The sequence below is a fragment of the Dermacentor variabilis genome, chromosome 8, assembly GCF_050947875.1.
Source record: "Dermacentor variabilis isolate Ectoservices chromosome 8, ASM5094787v1, whole genome shotgun sequence".
Taxonomy (NCBI): Eukaryota; Metazoa; Arthropoda; class Arachnida; order Ixodida; family Ixodidae; genus Dermacentor; species Dermacentor variabilis.
In genome coordinates, this window is record NC_134575.1 from 6,874,749 (window position 1) to 6,896,836 (window position 22,088).

Sequence of the window (22,088 nt, forward strand, 5' to 3'; positions counted from 1 at the left end):
TGGTAGGTGCCCATTCCTGCGTTGAGTGTCAGCGTCCCTCGGCGTAAACGAACGAGTTCAGCGAGGGATGAGAGACTGCAATAGCGAAGAGAGCACGAGGAGGAAAGCAGAGGAAGAGGGTATGGCAAAGGCGCGAGAAAAGCAGTGCCGTGCAAAACTTGCTATGCGGCTATGATCGTTACGAGATGGTCCCAGAGTTGTTACTTGTCTGTTCACCAATGGTGCCATCGATAAGGCACGCTGAAAGTGTCCACCGACACATATATGGAAACTGAGGTATGTCTGCACCGCCTGCAGTGAATCGCGCCCACGCGTCACCCACAGGCTGCCTCTTGCAATTTCCCATTTGCGAAGCAGTCATGCCACACTTCGCTCAGTTTTCAACATTCTGCACAAACGGATTGTCCGTGCCAGCCAATATATTGTTAGCTTGCTCTTTAATACATCTCTACATTGTTATTACAAACCGAGGGTCCCGCTGCAGTCTTTGAATTTGGGACCCTCGTCTGTATATTGTCTCTTACCAATTCATTGTATTTAAAGAACAATAAACTGAAATGAAAACATGTATAGCATCGCACTGAAATTTATCATTAGGGAGTGTCGTAATCGTCAGTTAATTTTTTCATTTGCTCAACGTATTACTGCAAAATTAACAATTTAAAGACTGCTTCATCAACCTAAACTTCTTTGGTGTTTCTCGTTAGTGTGCTCTTAAACCCTACAATATTAAGTTGCCCTGAGAGTTCTTTTTCTTGCTTTTCTTAAATCTCTCTGCATGTTTTTCTCGTGCTTTAAACTTGGCCAGTATGTGGCAATGGGCCAGCATTGTTGCTTTATGCCTGTGACAAATCTGAGATATTGTTGCGCATTTGCTGGAAGTGGTTTAATGTCATTTGTGGTCTGTTGGTGATTCTCACTTGTAGGAAATGATCAAGGAGCTGCTGAAGGCATTCTACCAAGAGACTCGACATAAGCCTGTAAGGATCATATTCTACCGGGATGGAGTCAGTGAAGGCCAATTTGGCATTGTACGCGACCAGGAGCTCTCTGCAATCCGGCAAGCCTGTCTGGAGCTCTCCCCAGATGGCTCATACAAGCCTCCCGTAACTTTCATAGTCGTCCAGAAGCGTCATCACACTCGCTTCATGCCAGCAAATGAACGTGATGGTGTGGGTCGTGCACGGAACATTCCACCAGGTACAACTGTGGACACTGTGGTGACACACCCTGTGGACTTTGATTTTTTTCTTTGTAGCCATGCTGGCATTCAGGGCACAAGCAAGCCAGCACATTACTACGTCGTCCACGACGATGCGAATTTTACTTCAGACGACTTGCAAAAGTTAAGCTATTACTTGTGCCACACCTACGCTCGCTGCGCCCGGAGTGTGAGCATTCCAGCGCCCGTCTACTATGCCCATCTGGCAGCATTCCGTGCAAAAGAGCACATTGCTAGTGCTTGCAACGTCCCAAGCGGGAGCAGCGTTAGCTCAGGTGGTTCAGACCAGGTGTCAACTGAACAGTACGTCAGTGCTGTGAAAGTAACCCAAGCAATGCAGAAGCACATGTATTTTGTGTAACTTCTGTGTATGCAAAGAGCTGCACTTATGCTGTTTTTAAAGATCAATAAATGATTTTAATGTGCTACAAGCTAGCTTGATTGATTGAATGCACCAAAGCAACACATGGTATGCAAGAACACCTGCTTTTACAAATTGAAGAGAGAAGGATGCAAAGGAAAGCTACCCCCGTTTAATATGTATTCTGGCCATTTTGCACTTGTGAACGCCATAAACCTGACCCACACATTTTGCGAGACCTGCAGCTTCCAGTGCAAACTCTTGCTTGACCCTCTCCTTAAACGGGGGTCATAACTTGTGCATCGCAAAAATGGCCAAGAAAACCAGTTCTTTGAAAATCACATTGGCTTATGAAACATTATGGTAACGAAATATCTTCACTTAAGTGAGGATGCATGTTTGAGACAGAAAAATCGCGGAAAAAGAATCAATATTTGGAAACAGTATTTTAGGAATTTCCAACTATTCCACCACTTACCAAATTTTGCGCATTCTAAATCAATATTTCAGCCGTAATACGAATTTTTGGTACCGATCGTTCGGTCGCGCCAACCCGTATATCGTTTGAAAGAGCAGTCTCCCGTCTTCATTTTCCCGCCACCACCGGCTCCGTCCGGACATTGGCAGTGAAGAAATTCAGCCTTAAGACCCAATCCGTGCTGTAATTGGCCGACACGTGACCAGCAACTAGCCACGTCATCGGCTAGACTGGTGTCTGCATCGCTCCACGGCTGCTGCGCATACGCCGAGCGTGCCCACAAGGTTTCCCACGCTGACAGCGATGCCGACCTCGACTTCAAAGTTCGCTACGTAAGGACAAATTTCGAAAAAAGTTGGCATACAACGTCGAGAAACGACGCTCCGCCGTGCCACGTTCGGTCATGCTGGCTGCACCAGTGTGTCGAACCATCGGTCTGACTAGATGCTGTTCTCGCCAATGTGACGTAACGTGTGTGCGCGCTCACGCTATGTCGGACTATATTTAAGCTCTCCCGTTCTCGCAGTCGAGCGAAGCCGGAGGTCCCGATGGCGTGTTAAGCTCCAACCAGACGTACGCGTTGGAACGCATCTGCATGCGCCGCGCTCACTCGACGTGGCATCGCACCTGGCGGAGGAAGAGGGCACGCACCCAAACAATGCACGAGTTGCTGAGCGTTTTGTGGCTGTGGTGCAGTGTTGCTAGGTGCCTGTGTTCAAGGCAGCCCAGCCTTCGCTTAACAATCACGTCAAGTAATGTGCTAAAGATAGCACTAAAACAATAACTTTTAAGTTAAAGTTGTTCTTATGTTTAAAAATGGATACTGCAGGACGCCCGGTGCTTCAGTCAGCTCAACTGCGACTTAATTCCAAGTATTGTGAACTCGGTGAAACCTGCAGCAGCGTCGGCACAGCGTCGCTCGCATGCTCTGTGCCTTGCGCGTGCTGCACGCTGTGTCAGGTGACATTTCGTTAATGCACCCGTTACAGCTGAAGACTTCAGCGGCTGCCATCATAAGATAGCAAAACCTGCGCGGAACTCTGATCACAATGCATGCAGCTTGCCCGGGCTTGCCAGCGCGCCGCGCAAAGAATCGTTCCTGAAGTCACGTTAGTTCGCCGTGGTCACGTGAGGTGCTTCGGGCGGGTGACGCGAGCAGCAGCTTCTGGCACGGGCGCAAAAATCCTAGCAGCGCAAGGTCTTAACACCGCCGCGCGATGACACGCGACGCAGCCTCTGCGCCTGATGCCGTATGCGTTCAGACACTGCGCTGCGCGTGTGGCCACATACCAGCGCATCTGTCTGGTGGGGGCTTTAGGCCTAGTCCCCTGCCCCATAGCGCTCCTGACAACAGCCGCGTTTCAGCGCAACTGTACCATTCTGCAGCCGGAATTTTTGCGGCATATTGACAGTGAAGATCAAGGAAAGCAACCGTTAGCGTCAACTCCTGCTACTGACCGAAAATTGGAGGACGCTTAAGCTTCGCCTTCAAGAGTGGAACGCGATAGCGTTATCGCACCCCGTTCGCACCGCAAACTTATTTGCTCGGCATGCTCTTGAGTCGCACAAAGACGAAACGTGCGCCTGAGCAAGCGGAACCAACCAAAGAACTCGGAGGGAGAAACGATCAACACGAGCCAAACGTCGTGATCGGCACGGACAATTGGGCCGCGACGTGCCATGTAGGCGGAGGTGATCATGGGCTGACACCTCGAATGGGATGGTCCTCTATCTCTCTTGGGAGCACCACGCAGACGCATGACTCCTCGCCAGCAGCCCGGCACACATCGCAGGGGACGCTTTCCCACCAGACGCGCTGCGGCGCAGCGATCAGGTCAGAGGCATCCCGCATCGGACGCTGCACCTAGTTAGGAATCTGGCTGTGAGCGGAAAGAGGAGCCGCGTCGCGCGGGCGAGTGGCGCGCCACCTGTTGGGGCAGCGCCGTACATTGCGAGGAGGGTGTCTTTGTTTGCCGCAGGATGGCTCTGCGTGCTCTCCAAGCGCAGAAGAAATGTAGCGGAAACATACTTCGCTACGCGTTTAACTGCGGCTTCTGTAATTTACGTGCTCATAATTACCGATGTACACCACAGTAACTTTCTACGGCATGTTTCTAAGGCAACACCGAATTCACTAGTCACTTTTGTCCCGCTTTGAAGCATCGACCTCTTGGCTGATGAGAAAGAAGACGGCGTTCCGAACGGTCGCTTTTTTTTTCATGTTCTCCGCTTCAAAGGATTTATCGGCCCCTGGCTGAGGTGCTGCTCAGGCTTCAGCCAGCAGCAATGACTACCGTGTTGTGGTACCCAGTCTTCCTACTGGTAAGCTGGTTGTGGACTCGGTTTTCCTGCATGCTGACTTAAGTGGTCAACCGTACAGAGTCCAAGACTTCAGAGACACCCTTTGGAACATTATTGACCTGAAGGAAATAAGTTCCATTGGTCAATTTCAGATGTCGCACGTGTGGATGGTGACATGCAAATCAGGGATGGCAAAATCAAAGCTAGTCACATGCGGGGAATTATCAGTAAAATGTAGACGCTGCGTCGTTATTGATCCTGAGCCCATGGAAGTTTGAAGCTTTTGTGGCTTCCTGAGCATTTTGAAGACGACTACATTCGAGATGCGCTCCAGGCATGCGGGAAAGTCAAGTCTATATCAGCAGAAAGCTGGAGAGTATCGGAAATGGAACAAATGCGTACCCTAAATCGTGACGTGGTGTTGACTCTTGCCGATGGAGTCGACGTGGGGGACGTTCCACATCTACTACCTGTTTGTGGAGTGCAGAGCCTTGTACTAATTCCAGGCTGGCTCCCACTTTGTCTGCGCTGTAACAAGGTGGGGCACATTTGTAGAAACTGCAGAAACCCACGTGAAGCCTGCCGGCGCTTTGGCCATACAGCTGAAGAATGTGTCGGTAACATATGCCGATAAGTTGTGACACAGAACAAGGCCTCCGGATGAAAGCTTGCAAGAACACATAATGGATATTACGGAGGTTCTCAACGCGACTGGAGACGTTCCCTCTTCCGCGGAGACCAGCTATGCCAGTAAGGCCCCTCTACCTGTTAAAGACAATGGCATTGCAGAACTGCCCGTGAAAAAGAAAGCAGCGAAGAGAAAGGTGACCAACCGAAGCAACAACCCAAAGGAGCACCTGCTACCACAGAGCCAGTTGCTGCCCAGCAAGCTAATGAGGGAGCCGGAGATGACTCATCTGATGCACTCAAGCATCTTGACACGTGCGCTGAGCTGGCAGAGGACAGACGAAGTAACGCGGATACTTCAGTTCCGAAGCGCCGTGCAACTAACAGATCGGAATCAAGCACGGACAGCAAGACGTCCACTACCACAAGAGCAGCAAGTCGCCGCAAAACATTGGAACACTCGGGAAAGTGCCGACGATCACGGTCCTGAAGGCCTGGTGGGGGTTCGGAGGGAGCCTCTTCGTTTCCCTCTAGGACCGATTACATAATCATTAGGTCCAAATAGTTGGTAGTCACCATGGCCCTGTCCCAGCAACTTATATTCGCAACCTTGAATGTACGAGGCCTTAGGTCTTTGCAGAAACAGGCGCAGCTTCGCCGGCTTCTGACTAGGAAGCTCCTCGACTTCATCGCCGTGCAGGAGACTAAGATCTCGAGTGATGACGAGACAGAAAGGGCTTTGCGACCTTTTCTGTATGTTTGCGTTTCACACGCTCTTGGTTTATTCTCGGGCTGTTTCCTGTTTCTGAAAAAGAGCCTTTGTTCAACATTTAGTCACCATGTCGACACTGAAGGTCGATATATATGTTGTGATTTTGTGTTGCAGGGTGTGCCATCTCGAATAGTCAATGTCTATGCATTTAATGACGCTGCAAAACGAACTCTTTTATTTGATACTGTGTCTAGTCTATTGGACTGTGATCGCTGCATTGTTTTAATGGGAGATTTCAATTGTGTATGTGACCCGAACGATCGAAGCGGCATTCACGCTCGGCGGGACAGGAGTGGTGAAGTTTTGTCTAACATAATAGAAAATGCAGGGCTCATTGATATAGGAGTGTCGGAACAGGGAGCTCGCTCTTATACAAGAATTCAAGGTCATTCCTACGGCCGCCTTGATCGGATTTGTTTCTTCATCACTCCTCTCGAGGACTATCCTGTATTACTATCCCAGTTTCATTCTCTGATCATTGTATGGTTATCGCAAACATTGGTGAAAAATTAATTTCAGACCACAGTGGGCACTCTGGAAGCTGAACTCTGAGCTCCTAAATGATCAGGAATTTATTAATTGCGTGCGCATGGCCCTAACCAATTCTTTCTACTGACTTGCTATTTGCTGCTTGGGAACACTTTAAACAAGAGGTTCGTACAGTGGCTATAGAAATTGGATAGGTGAAATCATTCTATAAGAATGAAGAAAAAATGCTTCTTAAGAGCCTATGTAGCCTTGATGAGATTCAATGCGAGATGCCAGGCACTTGCATTGTTGACATAGAAAACCTTAAATGCGAGTTACAAAAGTATGATGCACTGCGTTACAGAGGTGCGCGAATTCGATCTCGAAATAGGCGTGCTCTGCAGTCTGAGCAACCAACACGTCAAGCTTTACTTGATGAGCGACGTCACGGTATTTCCAAAGTAATTCCGGAAATATACTCCAGAGGTAGTCTTCTAACAAATACTAATGACATAATTTCTCAGTTCGAAATTTTCTACACTATGTTGTTTAGTGCCCCTTCGGACCATCACGATGCAAAAGTTTTAGAGAGTTTTGCATCTCTTGTAAAACTGTTACAGGATGATGACTGCAGTCATCAGTGGTAGCCTTACGATCCAAGAAATTGAGCTAGCTATTGATCAGCTGCCTTTGTCGAAAACAGCCGGCCCCGATGGACTTTCAAGTGAATTTTACAAAGCTTTCAAATCACTTATCAGCCCCATATTATTGGATATTTTTATTACAAGTTTATAGAGGTTGACGTCCTTCCGTCCATCTTTTTGCAAAACCCACAGTTTTAATTCCCAAAAGTTCAGATAAAGAGAAACAGCGTTATGTTGAAGGCTACCGACCAGTCACATTGTCAAACGTGGATTACAACATTTTTTCGAAAGTTTCATCTAATAGATTGCAATTTGTGATGTGAATTCTAATTGGTTCCCATCAGACGTGTGGAATCGGGCCGATATCGCCCGTATACTTCAGTACTGTTATGGTTCCACTGAGCAGCTTGCAATGCTCCAGGTGGACCTTGCCAAAGCTTTTGATCGTGTCAGTCACTCCTATTTATTTTCTCTTCTGAAGCATGTCAATGTTGGTTCCATTGTGCTGAAAGGTGTTAGGCTTTGCTACAGCTGTTGTACTACTCGTTTAGTTATTAATGGCCAACTCTCCGAACCTATTTCTATTTGCTCATCAGTAAAACAAGGATGCCCGATGTCCCACTACTACTCGCGCTTTACCTGGAACCGCTATGCTTAAGGGCAATTCAGTCGAGTCACATCCATGGCTTCAATATACTGGGTAATGAAGTAAGTCTTAGCTTATGCAGACGATCTAGCGTTCTTCTACACGGATAAGTCCAGTGTTTAAAAGGTAGTATCGAGAATAGGAAGAATTTGGCAGGGTATCAGGAGCGCGAATGAACTCAAAAAGTTTAGGCTTATGGTTTGGCTCATGGTGCTATACACCAGAACAGCTTGCAGTCATTTAAGTGGACTGATGTACCGCCAAAGTATCTTGGCGTGCCGCTAGTCGCATATAAATTAAGCACACACTACTGGAAAGAGCGGGTTTCGGCCCTGCAAAGTTACGCCCAGACATTCGTTCCACAACGACTTTCTATTTTGGGGAAAGCCAAAGCCTGCAATAAGTTCTTGGCAACAAAAATTTACTATGTATTGCAAGTTATTCATTGTGCTAGGCTATACTTCCAACGCTTTCACTGTATCTTTGCAACCTTCATGTGGTCTTCAACTTTTGAGCCGATGAGGTGAGAATATTTTTAGGCCTGTTAGTGAAAGTGGGCTGGGCTTAGTACATCTTTATGTGCGGCAAATAGTGTCTCGTTTCTTTTTTCGCGATACTTTGCATCCTATAATTCAGTCATACATGCAAGTCACCCTTGTTAATGCGTTACCTGATTTAGTTCATTATGCAAAACAGTGAGGCGTGCAGACAGGACACGAGTAGAGAAGTGGACAACACGAACGTCCACTTCTCCACTCTTGTGTCCTGTCTGCACGCCTCACTTCTATTTTGCATAATGAATCCTTACCAACTAGCTCAGCTTTCTGTCGTTCTAAGCCTGATTTAGTTCAAATTTTTCTTTGTGCTTATGCTTGCGGTGGTTCATGCAAGAACTTTACTTGACGGTTCGTTTTCTGACAGTTCGGTTTTCCACTGAATACTTGTATTCAGTGTCGCGCAAAACGTGCAGACTTACTGACCATGCTATTTCCGCCTCAACTTTACCGATCAGTATACATTAAATGGCCAGGCCACGATGTACTAAAGCGAGTTCGCAAAATGTATCCCCTTGCTGCAAAACATTCTTTTATAAAGTTCATAGTGAAACCATACCGGTTAAAACATGGCTAGGAAAAAGGCTATCTTTGTCTCTTCCGTTAACTGTTGTCTTTGTGATGTACCAGAGACAATTGAACTGTTTTATTAGCTGCACAGACGCCACCCTATTTTGGGATGTCCTCCGGCGACTTTAAAGAAAGACTGAGATTAACGCTCGTACTGCGCAATACCTGGTGCCAACCTCTGATAATAGTGCACCTTTTATGTTTTTTGTCATGGGAATGCAGTTTGTGGAAAACGAGAATGACTGACCGAAACAGTGGTACCTACAAGGTACATTTTATCCAAATGACCCTACACCTAAAACATGTTTATGATGGACCCGGTGTACAACCAGACTGGTACCCTATTTTGGCGAGCTGCTTATCCTTACCACCCTTCTAAAGTGAAATGAACGTTTGTACTCACAGTATGAATGCTGCAGTTTGTGTGTCACTTTCCTTGTGCCCTCTATTCTCTGACTACGCAGAACTGGTGAATGTCTGGTTGAATGCTGCTAAAATAAACACCATGAAAGAAAGAAAAAGAACTTGTGGCTGAATGGTAGCGTCTCAGTCTCGCACTCCGGAGACCCTGGTACGATTCCCACCCAGCCTATTTCGCAAGTGGTTTTTATTTATAAATTGCCTTCCGCCATTTTTCGCTCACGGCCGACGACGACGACACCTGCTTTTCTGCGACACGAGCTCCTTAACGCTTTCGCGTTAAAATCGGAACTAGATCGCGTTGACGACATCGCTGCCGGGACAAATGAGCTGGCTACGTCTGCTGTAAACTTGCAGCGGGTGCTCAAAAAGCATCACCTTAGTGACCAGCCAGACTACATTCCTGGAGGCTACTAATGAAATACACTTGTATATACAAATATTTTGTGGTGTTCTGTTATAAAAAAATAGCTCATTTTGTTTTTTTCGAGTTCTCAGAATCTAATTTTTTGTTTTTTAAGCTTGCCGAAGCGCTATCTCCGACTTCAGGGCACAAACCATAATTTTAACAGCGGTATGTAGCTACTTGCGTGTACTACACAGTGCTAGGAGCAGATTTTTCAATTTCGCTTTTGTAAATTTTAATCTGGCTACTAATTGGACCACATGATTGCCATGTCTGGAGATCGAACTTCATATTGCTGTAAAATTGGTAATACCTGCAATATAAAAGTTGTCCTACACTTGTGTTGCTTGCACTTTGTAGTATCGAGCTATGTCTTTATAAACATTCTGGCTGATACTGTTACATTGTTCCGATAACAGGTGATCAATTTTAATTATATCTGGAACCACTCAGTCAATTTAAAAAGTCACATTTGAAATCGGCATGTTTGGGTGGCAATTTTTGTTAAATATAGTAAAAAAATTTAGTCACAGCAACAAAGAACGTCAAGCGGAAAGTCTGAGGGGCTGAAATAATCTCGTGGGTAGTGGCAATGGAAAAGAAACCTGCCATGAGTTACTAAAGAGGAAAAAACGAAATCGGGAAAGAATTTGTGATAACTCAAAGGGAAGTTCATTACTTTTCGAAGCGAGATCGGGATGCCTTAGAACACGTATCTATTAAGCGAGATATAAGAAGGAAGAAGAAAGCATGTGCTTGCTGCGGCAAAGCTATAGGGAAACGATGGAGCATGTTTTATTGGAATGTGAAGATGTCTGTCCAGCGGTCGATTTAGGCACCACTGGCCTATTGAAGCCCTTTGGTTCAGCGAGAGCAGAGGAAAAGTAAACATGTCTGCAACAGAGATTAGTAAGAGGCGATTGGAAGGTCGGTGGAAGTGGGGAAACGACAAAGAACGGCGACGTACAAAAGCAGGTCTCTCAATAGGGGGTTGTGGGAGTTCATAGCGTTTTCTTTCTTTTTTGACCTAGGTAGGACATTGGACAGTGTAATAGCAAGTGCTTGGTGGCGCAGCCCACCGCCCCGTCCCAAAGGGGACACTCATAACATCCATCCATCCAGTGTTTGTCATGTCGATTACGGTCGCAGCACACGCTGTGCGACATGCAACACATCGGGACAGATTGTGTACGCACGCATGTTACGCGCTGTGCGGACGCCGGCCGCGATGCTGCGCCGCGGTTCCGCCATCACCGTCTGGGCCTGCTCCCGTGCCACGCGCAGCCAGCCTGGGGCCGGAGCTCGGCGATCAGGAAGCTGATCGCAGAGCTCCGGCTTGGGCAGCAAAGGTCTCTCAAATGGCTCTTGCATCCTGTGTCGTTTCTGAGAGCCTCAGCTGGCTACTGGCTCTGAAGCCACGGGGCTGAGTCCACAGCGCCTACGCACATGTGCGGAAGAGCAGTATAAATCCTCATCCTCCTAGGCCCTCCGCCAAGCGCAAGTGCGTCATTGAACTAACTAAATTTCTGAAATTGTCAGCAAATTCGTACTGTGCGACTTGCACACAGTCTGCAGACATGATAGTTTCGGATTGTAAATCGAATATACGAGAAAACAAAGCAGCAGACGCGGTACGGTTCGGCGTCCGATCCGATGTGCGGCGCGTAAAGCCCGGGGTACACGGAGAGGAAAACCGGCGACCAAGCGATGAAAATCGCCCTGCGGCGAACACTCTCCCCTCGGCGTCCAAAAATTTGACTCCCGCCGGCAGAGAGAAAATCGGGGGCTTTTGCTCCTTGAATGCATGGCTCTGCCTAGGCACTACGGAGGAGGTGCGTGTTGGATGCGTTTGTCCCCTAGACATGCCGGCGTTGCGGAGTGCGGTAGAGTTTACGCTCCGCCGCTGGCTGCCGGCGCTGTGAGGCAGTGGGCACGGTCGCCCCCCCCCCCCCCCCCCCCATTTGGTGATCGCTGTGTCTGAAGGGGCAGTGTTCTGACTGGTGTACAAGGCGCGGGTAGTTTTTGTCGTCGTGACGATAGATTGTATTTTTTAAAGGGACACCAAAGGTTTATATTAAGTCAACGTGGACTCTCGAAATACCATCCCAGAAACCTCGAAACGCTTGTTTCATGCGAAGAAGATACTTATTTTACGAGGAAATGCGTTCTGAAGCGTCCGCGTACCTCTAGCGCAGTCAAATCGCCTGCCCTCCGATCGAGTAGTAGTGACGTCATGGTCTCATAGTGACGTTGTGCCGTCGTTGAGTAGAACCATGGTAGAACGGCATCCGCAGACTCCGCTACGGCTTTTCTGCCCAAAACGCAAACGCGCGGCGAGAAACAGCCGACAGCAGCGCGAAAGCGGAACTACGGTGGCTAGCGGAAGGGAAAGCGCGCGACGATAAGGTGATTCTTTATTTTGTGTCGCCAACTTTGACGCTCGTTGCAATGGACGACCCTTGCAACGACACATTGACTCGCGAGGCTGGGCTCGACTTCAGCGATTTAAGCACTGATGAACGTGACCTGCTGCTGAGGGCTCGCGCTGCTGGCGTCGTTGCGTACTATTACGACGGCAACTGTATGTCATGGCTGAACATATTTGCACATTTGTAGCTTTTCCTTTGTAAAAACCAAATGCCGCACTCACCGCCCCCGTCTTCAACCTGCAGTTCTTGCGCGTCGGAGAGTGCAGGCAAGACGGACGGAACAGCGCTACGGGAAAGCATTCCTTTGAATGGCATTCCACACGACTTCACTAAGTCGGCGTTGAACTCTTAATCCTCTGGACGAAAGTGCAGCGAGCACACTATGCGATTTTTCGGCTCTTTGACAACGCGATGTGACAGAAATACGGCACTTAACCACTTCTTTCTTTATTTGTTTCTCTTGCTAAAATACAATGACAGGGGCCAAGATAAAAGCTGCAATGAGCCAGCTTGAAGTGCCCTTAGCCCCCGTGTTACTACGAACGGAGAGAGAGAGAGAGAGAATAAACTTTATTCAAGAACCCCGGTCCGGGTTCGCCCGCTTTGTTCTAGTTGTCTGCCAAGCCGAGCGTCGTGATGAGCTCGATCATGGCACGTACGTAGTCGGAGGAGTCCGGCAGCCACTCCTCAAGTGTCGTAGGTCTACGGGTGGGTGAGAGTTTGGCAAGGCTAGCCTGAATAGCGAGACGGCTCCCCGGACAATCCCACAGAATGTGAGCATTATCCGGGAAGCCGCCACATGCCATGCAGTTCACTCGTTGGCACAGTGATGAGTAACGTTGGATTCGCCGCTGCAACTGCCCTTGGCCAAGTTCCGCGGGCCGTTCGCGCATCCCACGACATCTCACGGACGTGGCGTTCTCGCTGCTTGTTCCAAATGCAAGTTTCGTGAGCCAGCAGGGCTAGCGCAGCACGACGCGATAACGAAACAACAAACTCCAAAGCGCGCGCGGCGCGGAGTCGAGAGAAAACGAAACCTTTCGACCACCCATACTACTGAAGGGTAACGTCAAAGTGTTTTTTCTTAGAATCGAACAGAAGTAGACAAGTAGCATTTTCTTCCGTCTTATAAGCCAATGAAATTATTTTTTTAATACGAGTAGTTGAGTACTAGTGACAAATTATGATGAGGAGAGTGCCTTCGTCATCGGGCTAGTGCCGGAATGTCGCTGGGGGTGGGTCTCAAATCGTGTCATGCATTTACCTCAATTTCTCGGTTACTAAAGCTCTGTCCGCAATTATATTGACGCCTTAGACGTTCTTAAGCATTGCTTTATCACTTAACAAGCGCTCCTCCAGGAGGGCACATGTAACCGGCAAACGGAGGCCTCGGGAGAGCACCTGAGGTTATAATAAAGCAGGCGGCGCAGGATCTCCAGGGCACCCAAGGGGTAGCGGGGGGGATCAAAGCTGGCGGCCGGTGGGTTGGGGCCACGGAGGCCGAAGCGTGCCAGTGGGCGTTCGCATAAAAAAAAAATGGCTGTCGGTGATAGCGGACAGCCGATCTTATACACCCCTGGCACGCGCAGGCCTCGGCGAGCCCCAACCCACGGCCCAGTCTGGGCTCTAGCTTTGGTGTCCCCATTGCCACTTTGTTGTCCTGGAGGTGCCGCCAATAATGCGACATAATACGTTGTTACAATTAGTGAAAGATACGATTGAATAAATTAAGTCCAGCCGCCAACTTGTGACGCTAAGTTCTGCACTATCGCGCCCCGCGACTTCTGCAACACCAGTCGGAACTTTGCCTCTTAAGGTACGTCGAACAGACTTTCTCGCGCCGGCGGCGCTAAGTCGGCCATCGTCACCGGCGGCCTTTCAGCCACTTGCGTTCAACTGTGGTTGCTACGGGGCTCGGCCAACTCTATAGGCTCGGCCTTCTATATCTTCAATATATGCGGCCCGGGCTCTACTACGGTCGCAAGCTATGATCCGCCACGACTGACTTTTCACGTGCGCCGCAGGTGCGAGACAGTCTACGACACAGCGGTCGCCAAGTCAAGCGTCAGTGACTGCTGCTTCGCCTATTTTACCGCGCCGGCAGCCATGGAGCGTCCGAGCGTAAACAAACTAGACTGCACTCCGCAATGCTGGCATGCTAGGGACAAACGCTAGAGACAAACCTCCTCCGTAGTGCCAAGCAGAGTAGCTCCTAGATTTTCTCTCGCGCCTGCGCACAAACGGCTGGCGATCCCTCAAAGGAACGGAACGTCTCATGCTTTTGTGTATTTTTCCCGTTTCCATCGAAGCGTCCGTCGCGCGGTCGCTCTTAAGCGACCGAATGCGGGCGTTTGGAGTTTAGCCGCGCACTTTCCGGCTTTCTGTGCGTGAAAGGGACACCGTTGATAATTACAGCCGTATAGTGAATCTTTGAGTGCACGAAAATAATAGCTTTGTGTAAATTTATTTTCCGTCTACACAATTATGTGAGGTGCTCATAAAACTAGCAAAAATTATAAGTGCAATTTTCTTACCAATCCGATAGAAGGTTCCGCGGCGCAAAATAGTGTGTGCATTGTACTGCTTTTCTTATACCAGTGTCACATGGCGCACTTTCGATCGCGATCAGAATTGCGCCGTGTTACACGGGTATTATTGCCGTTTGTGTATGTGTAATGTCGCCTATATGGGTTCGGGTATTGGGGGCATAACGGTTTCTCGTTGGCGGCGCCCGAAGTTGCTCTTTTAACGCGATAGCGTTAAGGAGCTCGTGTCGCAGAAAAGCCGGTGTCGTCGGCGTCCGCGGCGTTGGCCGTGAGCGATAAATCACGGCAGGCACTTCATAAATAAAAAGCAACTTCCAAGATGGGCTGGGTGGGAATCGAACCAGGGTCTCCGGAGTGTGAGACGGAGACGTTACCACTGAGCCACGAGTTTTTTTTTCTTTATTGCCTTTTCACAAACGCAAACAAAAAGATCAAATACACGACATGTACATATTCTAAAAATACCAGCCACAGCTCGGCCAGTGTAAGGTGTTTAAAAGGGCTTCACAGAAGCCAATTGGTCTAGTACAGGAAGCCATTCCGGGGGTTCACATAGTGCTCTGAACAAGTCGCGTGTGTATATAATGCTCTCAACAAAATAGTGTCTTGCTGAGTGAGCCTGTATATGACAATGCCTGATGTCCATTCTCATCTTCCATACGCTGTGCATGCAAAGCAGCATTAGCATATCACTCGGCGCTTCCCCTGTTTCTGCACGTGGAAGAAACCGGATTCCAAAAGGGCTTATCGGCAATTCTTTTTTAAGTGTTGTTCTTTGTAGGACGTCCCACAGAAATAGGGCGTCATGGCAGTCAATAAAAATATGCTCAATTGATTCTGGCTTATTACAGATTAAGCAGTTTACCGACCAAGGTACAAAAAGACCTTTGCTTTGTAACCATGGCTTTACAGGGAGAGTGTCGGTATGTAATTGAAAAAAGAACGTTTTAGCAGAGGGTCTCACTGGCATTTTTTTAACGCGCTTTAGCACATCGCGCTCAGGACCTAGCCTGTAGGCAGCTCGGTAAACCGGTAATGGTAAAAATACATCGAGAATATCAGAATACAAACGATTTTTCGTGACATCACACAAGTATTCATATGAGAACCTTGCCTTGAGCAGGCGTACAGAAGCAACCACTTCACGCAAATAAGGACTGAGCGGTCCAGCTCCGAAAGAAACAGTTGACACGACAAAGTCAGATAGATAATCATGCAATCGTGCTTGGATCACAGTTCTCAAAAACACATCAGTTTGGTCCCGCACAAAGAAGAATCTGCTTACCAGCTGCTTGAAAAACAGGTGTGAGAGCCCTAGCCCACCATTTTTCACCTTGTGAAACAAATTGCACCGGCTTGTGCGCTCCCATTGCGATCCCCAAATAAAGGTCGCAAACACTTGGTGGATTTTTTGAACCGAAGTTCTTGCCATGGCCATCACTTGCAACACGTAGAACACTTTTGCAATTAAAAACTTATTACAAACGGAAGCTCTTGCGAACATTGAAAAGTTATGGCCACCCCATTTATCGGTAGCATTTTTGACGCGTTTATTTTCCTCAGACCAATATTCATCAGCATTGAAGTAGTTATTTAGCGGGACACCGAGGTACTTTCCGGGGGAGACGGTCCAATTCATATTACAGTACACCTCGGGTGTGCTCTGCCAGTTGCCATGCCAAAATCCAAGGCATTTCGGCCAATTGATCACGCTACCAGTTGCTGTGCAGAACGCCTTAGCAACACTGACAACTTCCTGCACGCTTCTAGCATCAGTGCAAAACACGGCTATGTCGTCCGCGTACGCTAAGACCTTAACTTCACTGCTGAAAAAAGTGAAGCCTCGAATACATGGTGTTGCAAACAAACGTAAACAAAACGGCTCCAAGTATATCGCAAAAATTAGAGGGGACAACGCACATCCTTGTTTCACACTCGACCGCACAGGAATTGACATACTTAATTCTTTGTTGATCACTAATTTGGCTGTGCAATCATGATACACCATTTTAACACCTTCAGTAATTACAGATCCAACATTTACGTGCTCCAGCAATAAAAACAGAACTTCATGTACAACTTTGTCGAACGCTTTATGTAAATCTAGCTGAATCATAGCTACGCGGTCATGCATTGCGTCACAACATTCCAGAATACTTCTTGCTATGTGTATGTTCGTAAAAATTGTTCTACCTTTAATGCCACAGGTTTGATGCGGGCCAACGAGGGACTTAATAACGTTTTGGAGCCTTCTAGCTAACACTTTCATGTATATTTTATAATCTGTATTGGTCAAACTAATGGGACGGTAGGACTCAACTGAAAGTAATTTTGCAGGATCGTCAGTTTTGGGGATCATTACTACGTGCGCTGTCCTGAACGAGAGAGGCGCTTGCTTTTTTTCATAGCATTCAGCGATCACTCGGTGTAAAGCCACTGCCATTTCTGCCTTAAAAAATTTGTATACGGTTGCACCCAGTCCATCTGTCCCAGGTGATTTGCCATTACCCAAGTCATCGATTGCCGCTTCAATTTCGGCCACGCTAATTTCAGATTCCAGTGATTCTCTAACCGTTGGCATAACCGTCTAACAGTCTTGGCATAAGAGTTGGAAAGTGGGCTTTGAAGTACTCGGGGTCATAAATTCTTCCTCCGAGAAGTTCGGTATAAAATTCAACAAATGCACATTTTATCTCTTCGCTTTCTCATGTAATTTTGTTGTAATATCGAATTTCATTTATCTCCTTATTTGCAGCATGCTTCTTTTCTTCACTTAGCACACGCTTAGTGGGCGTTTCGCCCAGCCACAACTTTTCAGTGCGCGCCCTTATCATTGCGCCGCGGTACTTATCTTCGTCGATCAACTCGAGTTTCGCTTTCACCTCTGGTATTTCTTTTTTAAACGCTCCAGGCACTTCATGTTCTACCCCTAACATGTACAACAGTTCACTGTGTAACTGTTTCTCTAGTTGCCTTTCCTTGTGACGCAATACGCATGCTCTATCGATGGCAGCAATTTTAATGTCGCATTTAAACTGCTCCCACACTGATATGAAACAGTTGGTTTCCGTGTGCAGGGCATTTTAAAGATACTCCTTGGCTCTCGTGACAAACAATTCATCTTGCAGCAGTTTTTCATTGAACTTCCACAGGAACCAATTAAACTTGACACTCTTTCGTTTTTCGCCAATCGTAATCGAGACCAAACTATGATCGCTAAAACTGAGATATTGTGTTTCATAAGAGAAACACAGTGGTACAAACTTCGCCGGTACGTATATTCTATCAAGCCTCGCATGGGAATCACCTTGAAAGTGCGTATACCGTGCTTGGCCATCTCGCGTCATTGCATAACCAATGTCCTCAAGCTCTCTCTCAATTACTATCGCGTTCAACAGTTCAGCGCTTCTATCGCGTACTTTGAGGCTCGTCGTTTTATCTTCAGCTGTACAGACGCAGTTGAAATCCCCAAGAAACACATGTCGTTCTGTTTTCAAAAATCCTTCAGCATACTTAAAAAAAATTTCGCGTTCATGAATTTGGTTCGGTGCGTAGATGTACACAGCGCGCCACAGTAGACCAGCAAAAATAAAATCACATGCGACAAGTCTCCCACTATCGCAGGTGGACACTTTTTCTACAACCGATATGCTATTGCGAATAAAAATGACGCAGCCTCCTGACCGTCCAACAGCATGGCACACACATACACTGTATCTAGATCGAAAAACTTGAACCATCTGTTCTGTTTGCTCCTCACTCTCAATTTTTGTTTCTTGTACAGCCAGAAGGTCAACGTCATTTCTCTAAAAGCATGCGACTAATCTGACACTGCCGCCTGCGCGAACACATTCCTCGCACATTCAATGTCGCAACGCGTAGGCGAGATTTAAAGTTAGACGCCATCTCATGGGGTTGCTTGGCCAAGCGTCCTACTCACATCGATGCTGTGGGGTTCTTGTGGTCATCGTTGAAGGCTACTGGAACGGGTCCTCCGCTAGGGCGGAGGCGTTTTAGGGGCCACCCTACTGCCAGGCGGCACGTTCGGCTTCGGTTTAAGCATAGACCTCCGCGTAGTCGATGCCTTCGTTGGAGGTTCGCCGGTGCCTGACGCAGTAGTTATTCCTGTATTGCCAGTGTCTTCGTGAGCACGCTTTGCAGCGATGCTTCCGGTCGTAAGCATCTCGACGTCCGTTGCTTCCTGGCCGACTTCTTGCGGCAGTGACGATGACGCGCTTGCTGCCTTCACGCCTGCGTCGCATGTTGCAGTCTCTGGCTTCGTTTCCGGGGCTGCAGCCAAGGGCTCACCCCCCAGGTTCGCTTCCTGGACAGCTCCTGGGGAGGGTTCAAGGGGCTTTGCAGGAGTCTGCCACGTCGTTGTCCTCCCTGCTAGCTTCTTCGGCATCTGCGGCGTCCATCATGTGTTCGGATACTACGTCCCTTTGGAGTGGGCCTGTAACGCTGGCATAAGAGCGCACACATTGGGAATCATCGTGGCCGAAGCGACGACAGACCCCACATCGTGGAACGCGGCACTCTCGCCGGATGTGTCCGATGCCACGGCATCGGAGGCAGAGCGGCGCTCTGCCAGGAACGAAGACGAGCGCCATATCCTCAGCAACACGCAGTTGGTGTGGTAGGTCGTCCACAGTGAGGCCCACATTTAATTTCAGCGTCACCGAGCGGGTGGTTGATCCTTTGTCAATGCAGCCCTTGACCTTCCACTTGTCTCTGCTAATTTCCGTCACTTTTCCAAACGGCGCCAAAGCCACTCGCACGTCTTCGTCCGGTACGTCATGAAGCAGCCAGTATAGCTTTAGTCGGACACCTCGATCGCGCGGGTCGATGACCATGCAGCGGTGGTCTTCAACGTTGAACGCTTCAGCTTCTAATATCTTCCTCTTGCCTTCCTCGTCCTTAAACGTCACTGCCCACAGGTGATTCATTTGGTATGCCCCGAGGGCAACCACTTCCGGCAGCAACGAAAGACGTGCCAGGCTATCTCGGACATGCTCCACTCGATATGGCCTGGCTTTCACATCGGCATGCAAAAAAACTGTGTTTAAAACAGAAGCACCTGTGGGCAGATGAGGCAGAACAACCTGGTAGTCTTCAGCCGGCTTTTCAGTACACCTGATACCGCGGCCCACACGGGCCGCTGAAACCGCCCCTACAAGGGAGCACATGATAGCACGTCCTTCCACTTCGGTAGCCAAGACGCGTCTCCACTGAGCCACGAGTTCGATATTTCAAAGCGGTACAAAAGCGCGTCTAGTGAACGCGGTGTTGCCTTAGAAACGAGCTGTTTCTAATAAGGCTCAGGCGTGCGTCGCTTGCTCAGGCGCACATTTCGTTATCGCGCCGAACGCTGCGTTGCTCGACGCTCACCGCGTCCGATGCGGGGCGCGTAGTCGCTGTGCCGTAGCCCATTGTCTTACACCCCTTGGCGGGTCGACGGGAACGCTGTCGTGTTCCACTCTTGAAGGCGAAGCTTAAGCGTCCTCAAATTTTTTTTTTCCGCTGTCAGCACGCGTGCTCGCAAATCTTGGTCTTGTGCTTCTTCGGTCAGGAACCACCCCTGCTCTACTACAACAATAAGTCCCTTCTGCTCGAGTACCTTGAGGGAAAAGAGGGACGACAGATTATAGTTAGAAGCCGACCATGCCTGGTCACCTGGCTGCTTGCATCTGTGTGGGCCTAAAGCCCCTCCATACACGTTTCCGCCGACCAGGCGGTGGCGCGTGGATGTAGGGGCTTTATGTGAGCCCAGACGGCGCACGGAATGCCTGGGGCACCAAGAACGAGAGCTGCTGAGAGGCCTGGAACTTCACGTCAAATATAGATTTTTCTATCCTCTCTGGCTTCAGTACTAAACGCTTGTTGTTGGAGGCCTTAAACAGGAACTGACACGAGTAAACATCGATAACCATATATAATGCGTTTTTTTTTAAACTGACGTCGCTGTTGGAGAAGCGCACAACCTTCTGCAACGACTGCGCTTCGTTATGGTGAACTATGATAGTTTACTGTAGCTTCGTGATGCCACCGCTCAACGTAGCCAGACGGCGCAAAGCCAGCCCTCTAAAAGGCTTACAGCTCAATGAAATGTCGGAAATCGTTTGTAAGCTCCCCCATGAAACTTTTTTCCAAGTTGTTAGGTCATTAACAACAAATAATACAATAAAAAGCCTATTTACAATTTCTATTCTTATCCAAAAACACCTTCCTAGAGTCTGGCAACACTGACAAATAATCGGCGAGTGCGCGGTGGCGTCCGCCTGTTTTACGCTGAATGTGAGCCACGGTGTAAGAATATTCTTGCACCGATCGCCAGGGATCGCAAGCGATGCCAGCGAACCGTCGGCGTCGTCCAGCCGCGTCTCCTTATGCCGGCCGAAGTTCGCCATGAAAGCACGCTCTATCAGTGGCTCCATGTATCCCTGGCTTAAGCTCCGCCCAGATCCAGCGCCCCAGCTTGTACGCTCAGAAGACTTATGCACTTCCAGAAACGCAATAGGAAACAACTTTGTACAACACTGCTTCGCGTTACGCGAACACTGTCAATAAATTTATGCCTCTGCGAGTGATGGAAAACTTTTTTACGACTGCGCGTTGTCCACTGACGGCTCCGCTGACAGCCAGCGATAGGAGCCGGTAGGCCTAGCTTGACGGACGCCGTTGCCGACGGCGCTTGCGATCCAACCCGAGCTCGTTTAAGAGCGCTTATTTTTGCCAAAACTGTACACTTAGGCCACCCGTAGTTAAATACTATTGGTTCGCTCGACGCAGTCGTTGCGAAGGGCAAACGTGCAAGCTAAGCGAGCAGCTCGGTGTGTACTGTCCGCCTGCGAAATACCGTCGCATCGCGGCTTCCGATCTCCCAAGTAGTCTAGTACTAGTGCACTAGGCACTGCTTTGCAGAACAGGCACACGTTCAAGATAATTTTGCTAAACTGCAAACTATTTCGTGTCGGAAACGAATTGTAGCCGACAAGTAAAAAAAAAAAAAAATCACGGCGAGAAACCGGCGCGTCGGTACCGCCTCTGTGGAGGGAACGTCAGAGAATGTCACATGCCTGCCGCGCTGTCATTAGCTGCGGCCAAACGACGGTGTGGGGGTGTGGTTGTAGGACGATGAAAAGCTGCCCGGTTTGTCGCACGCCGGGCTTCCGATCCGGCACTTCGGCACGGCAAAAGATTCCGGCGCATCGGACGCCGGATCGGACAACGAATCGGAGCGTGTGTCTCCCGCTTTGTTCTGTTACGCGGAAACTCGGACAAAGCCCTTTTCCAGTTGCCATTTGAGGTCCTTGAGTTGCCGCGGCCGCTGGGTGGCGGTAGTGTTTTTGGGTGAACGAAAAATTTGGTTTTGGGAGTTCATAGCGTTTTTTTTTTTCGTTTTTTATTCTTTAACCTAGGTAGGACATTAGGCAGTATAATAGAAAATATAAGGACGCCAAATAAACGGACACACACAAGAGAACGGGACAGGGCGCCACTCGCCTAAGCACATCGGGACCTATCCCTCACGCTCTTGTGAACCACGTTTTTCAGATGTGCGGATTCGTGCCCGAAGTAATGATATTATAGAGCAAGGGAACTGCTTGAAGCCTATCACATAGGCAAGAAAGGCAGCTTGTGCGT

At 48.6% G+C, this 22,088-nt stretch overlaps 2 protein-coding genes across 4 annotated transcripts in view; one reads left to right on the forward strand and one right to left on the reverse strand.

The window, feature by feature from the left end:
* Positions 1-1,653, forward strand: part of LOC142589557 (protein argonaute-2-like) — a 76,248-nt gene extending 74,595 nt beyond the window's left edge. For all 3 annotated transcript variants that reach the window (XM_075701010.1, XM_075701009.1, XM_075701011.1), the window contains one exon: positions 927-1,653. In XM_075701010.1, the coding sequence (XP_075557125.1) occupies positions 927-1,583 (657 nt within the window). In that variant the 3' untranslated portion in view covers positions 1,584-1,653. The remainder of the gene's footprint in view (positions 1-926) is intronic.
* Positions 1,654-17,703: 16,050 nt separating this feature from the next.
* On the reverse strand, positions 17,704-19,756 carry LOC142589558 (uncharacterized). The gene has a single exon (XM_075701012.1). It carries the CDS (start codon positions 19,628-19,630, stop codon positions 18,791-18,793), a length of 840 nt encoding a protein of 279 aa, XP_075557127.1. The 5' UTR covers positions 19,631-19,756; the 3' UTR covers positions 17,704-18,790.
* Between the last annotated feature and the right edge of the window lie 2,332 nt (positions 19,757-22,088).

Coding starts and splice junctions, on each gene's coding strand:
- LOC142589558 (XM_075701012.1), bottom strand. CDS start 19,630: ATGTGCTCCCTTGTAGGGGCGGTTTCAGCGGCCCGTGTGGGCCGCGGT.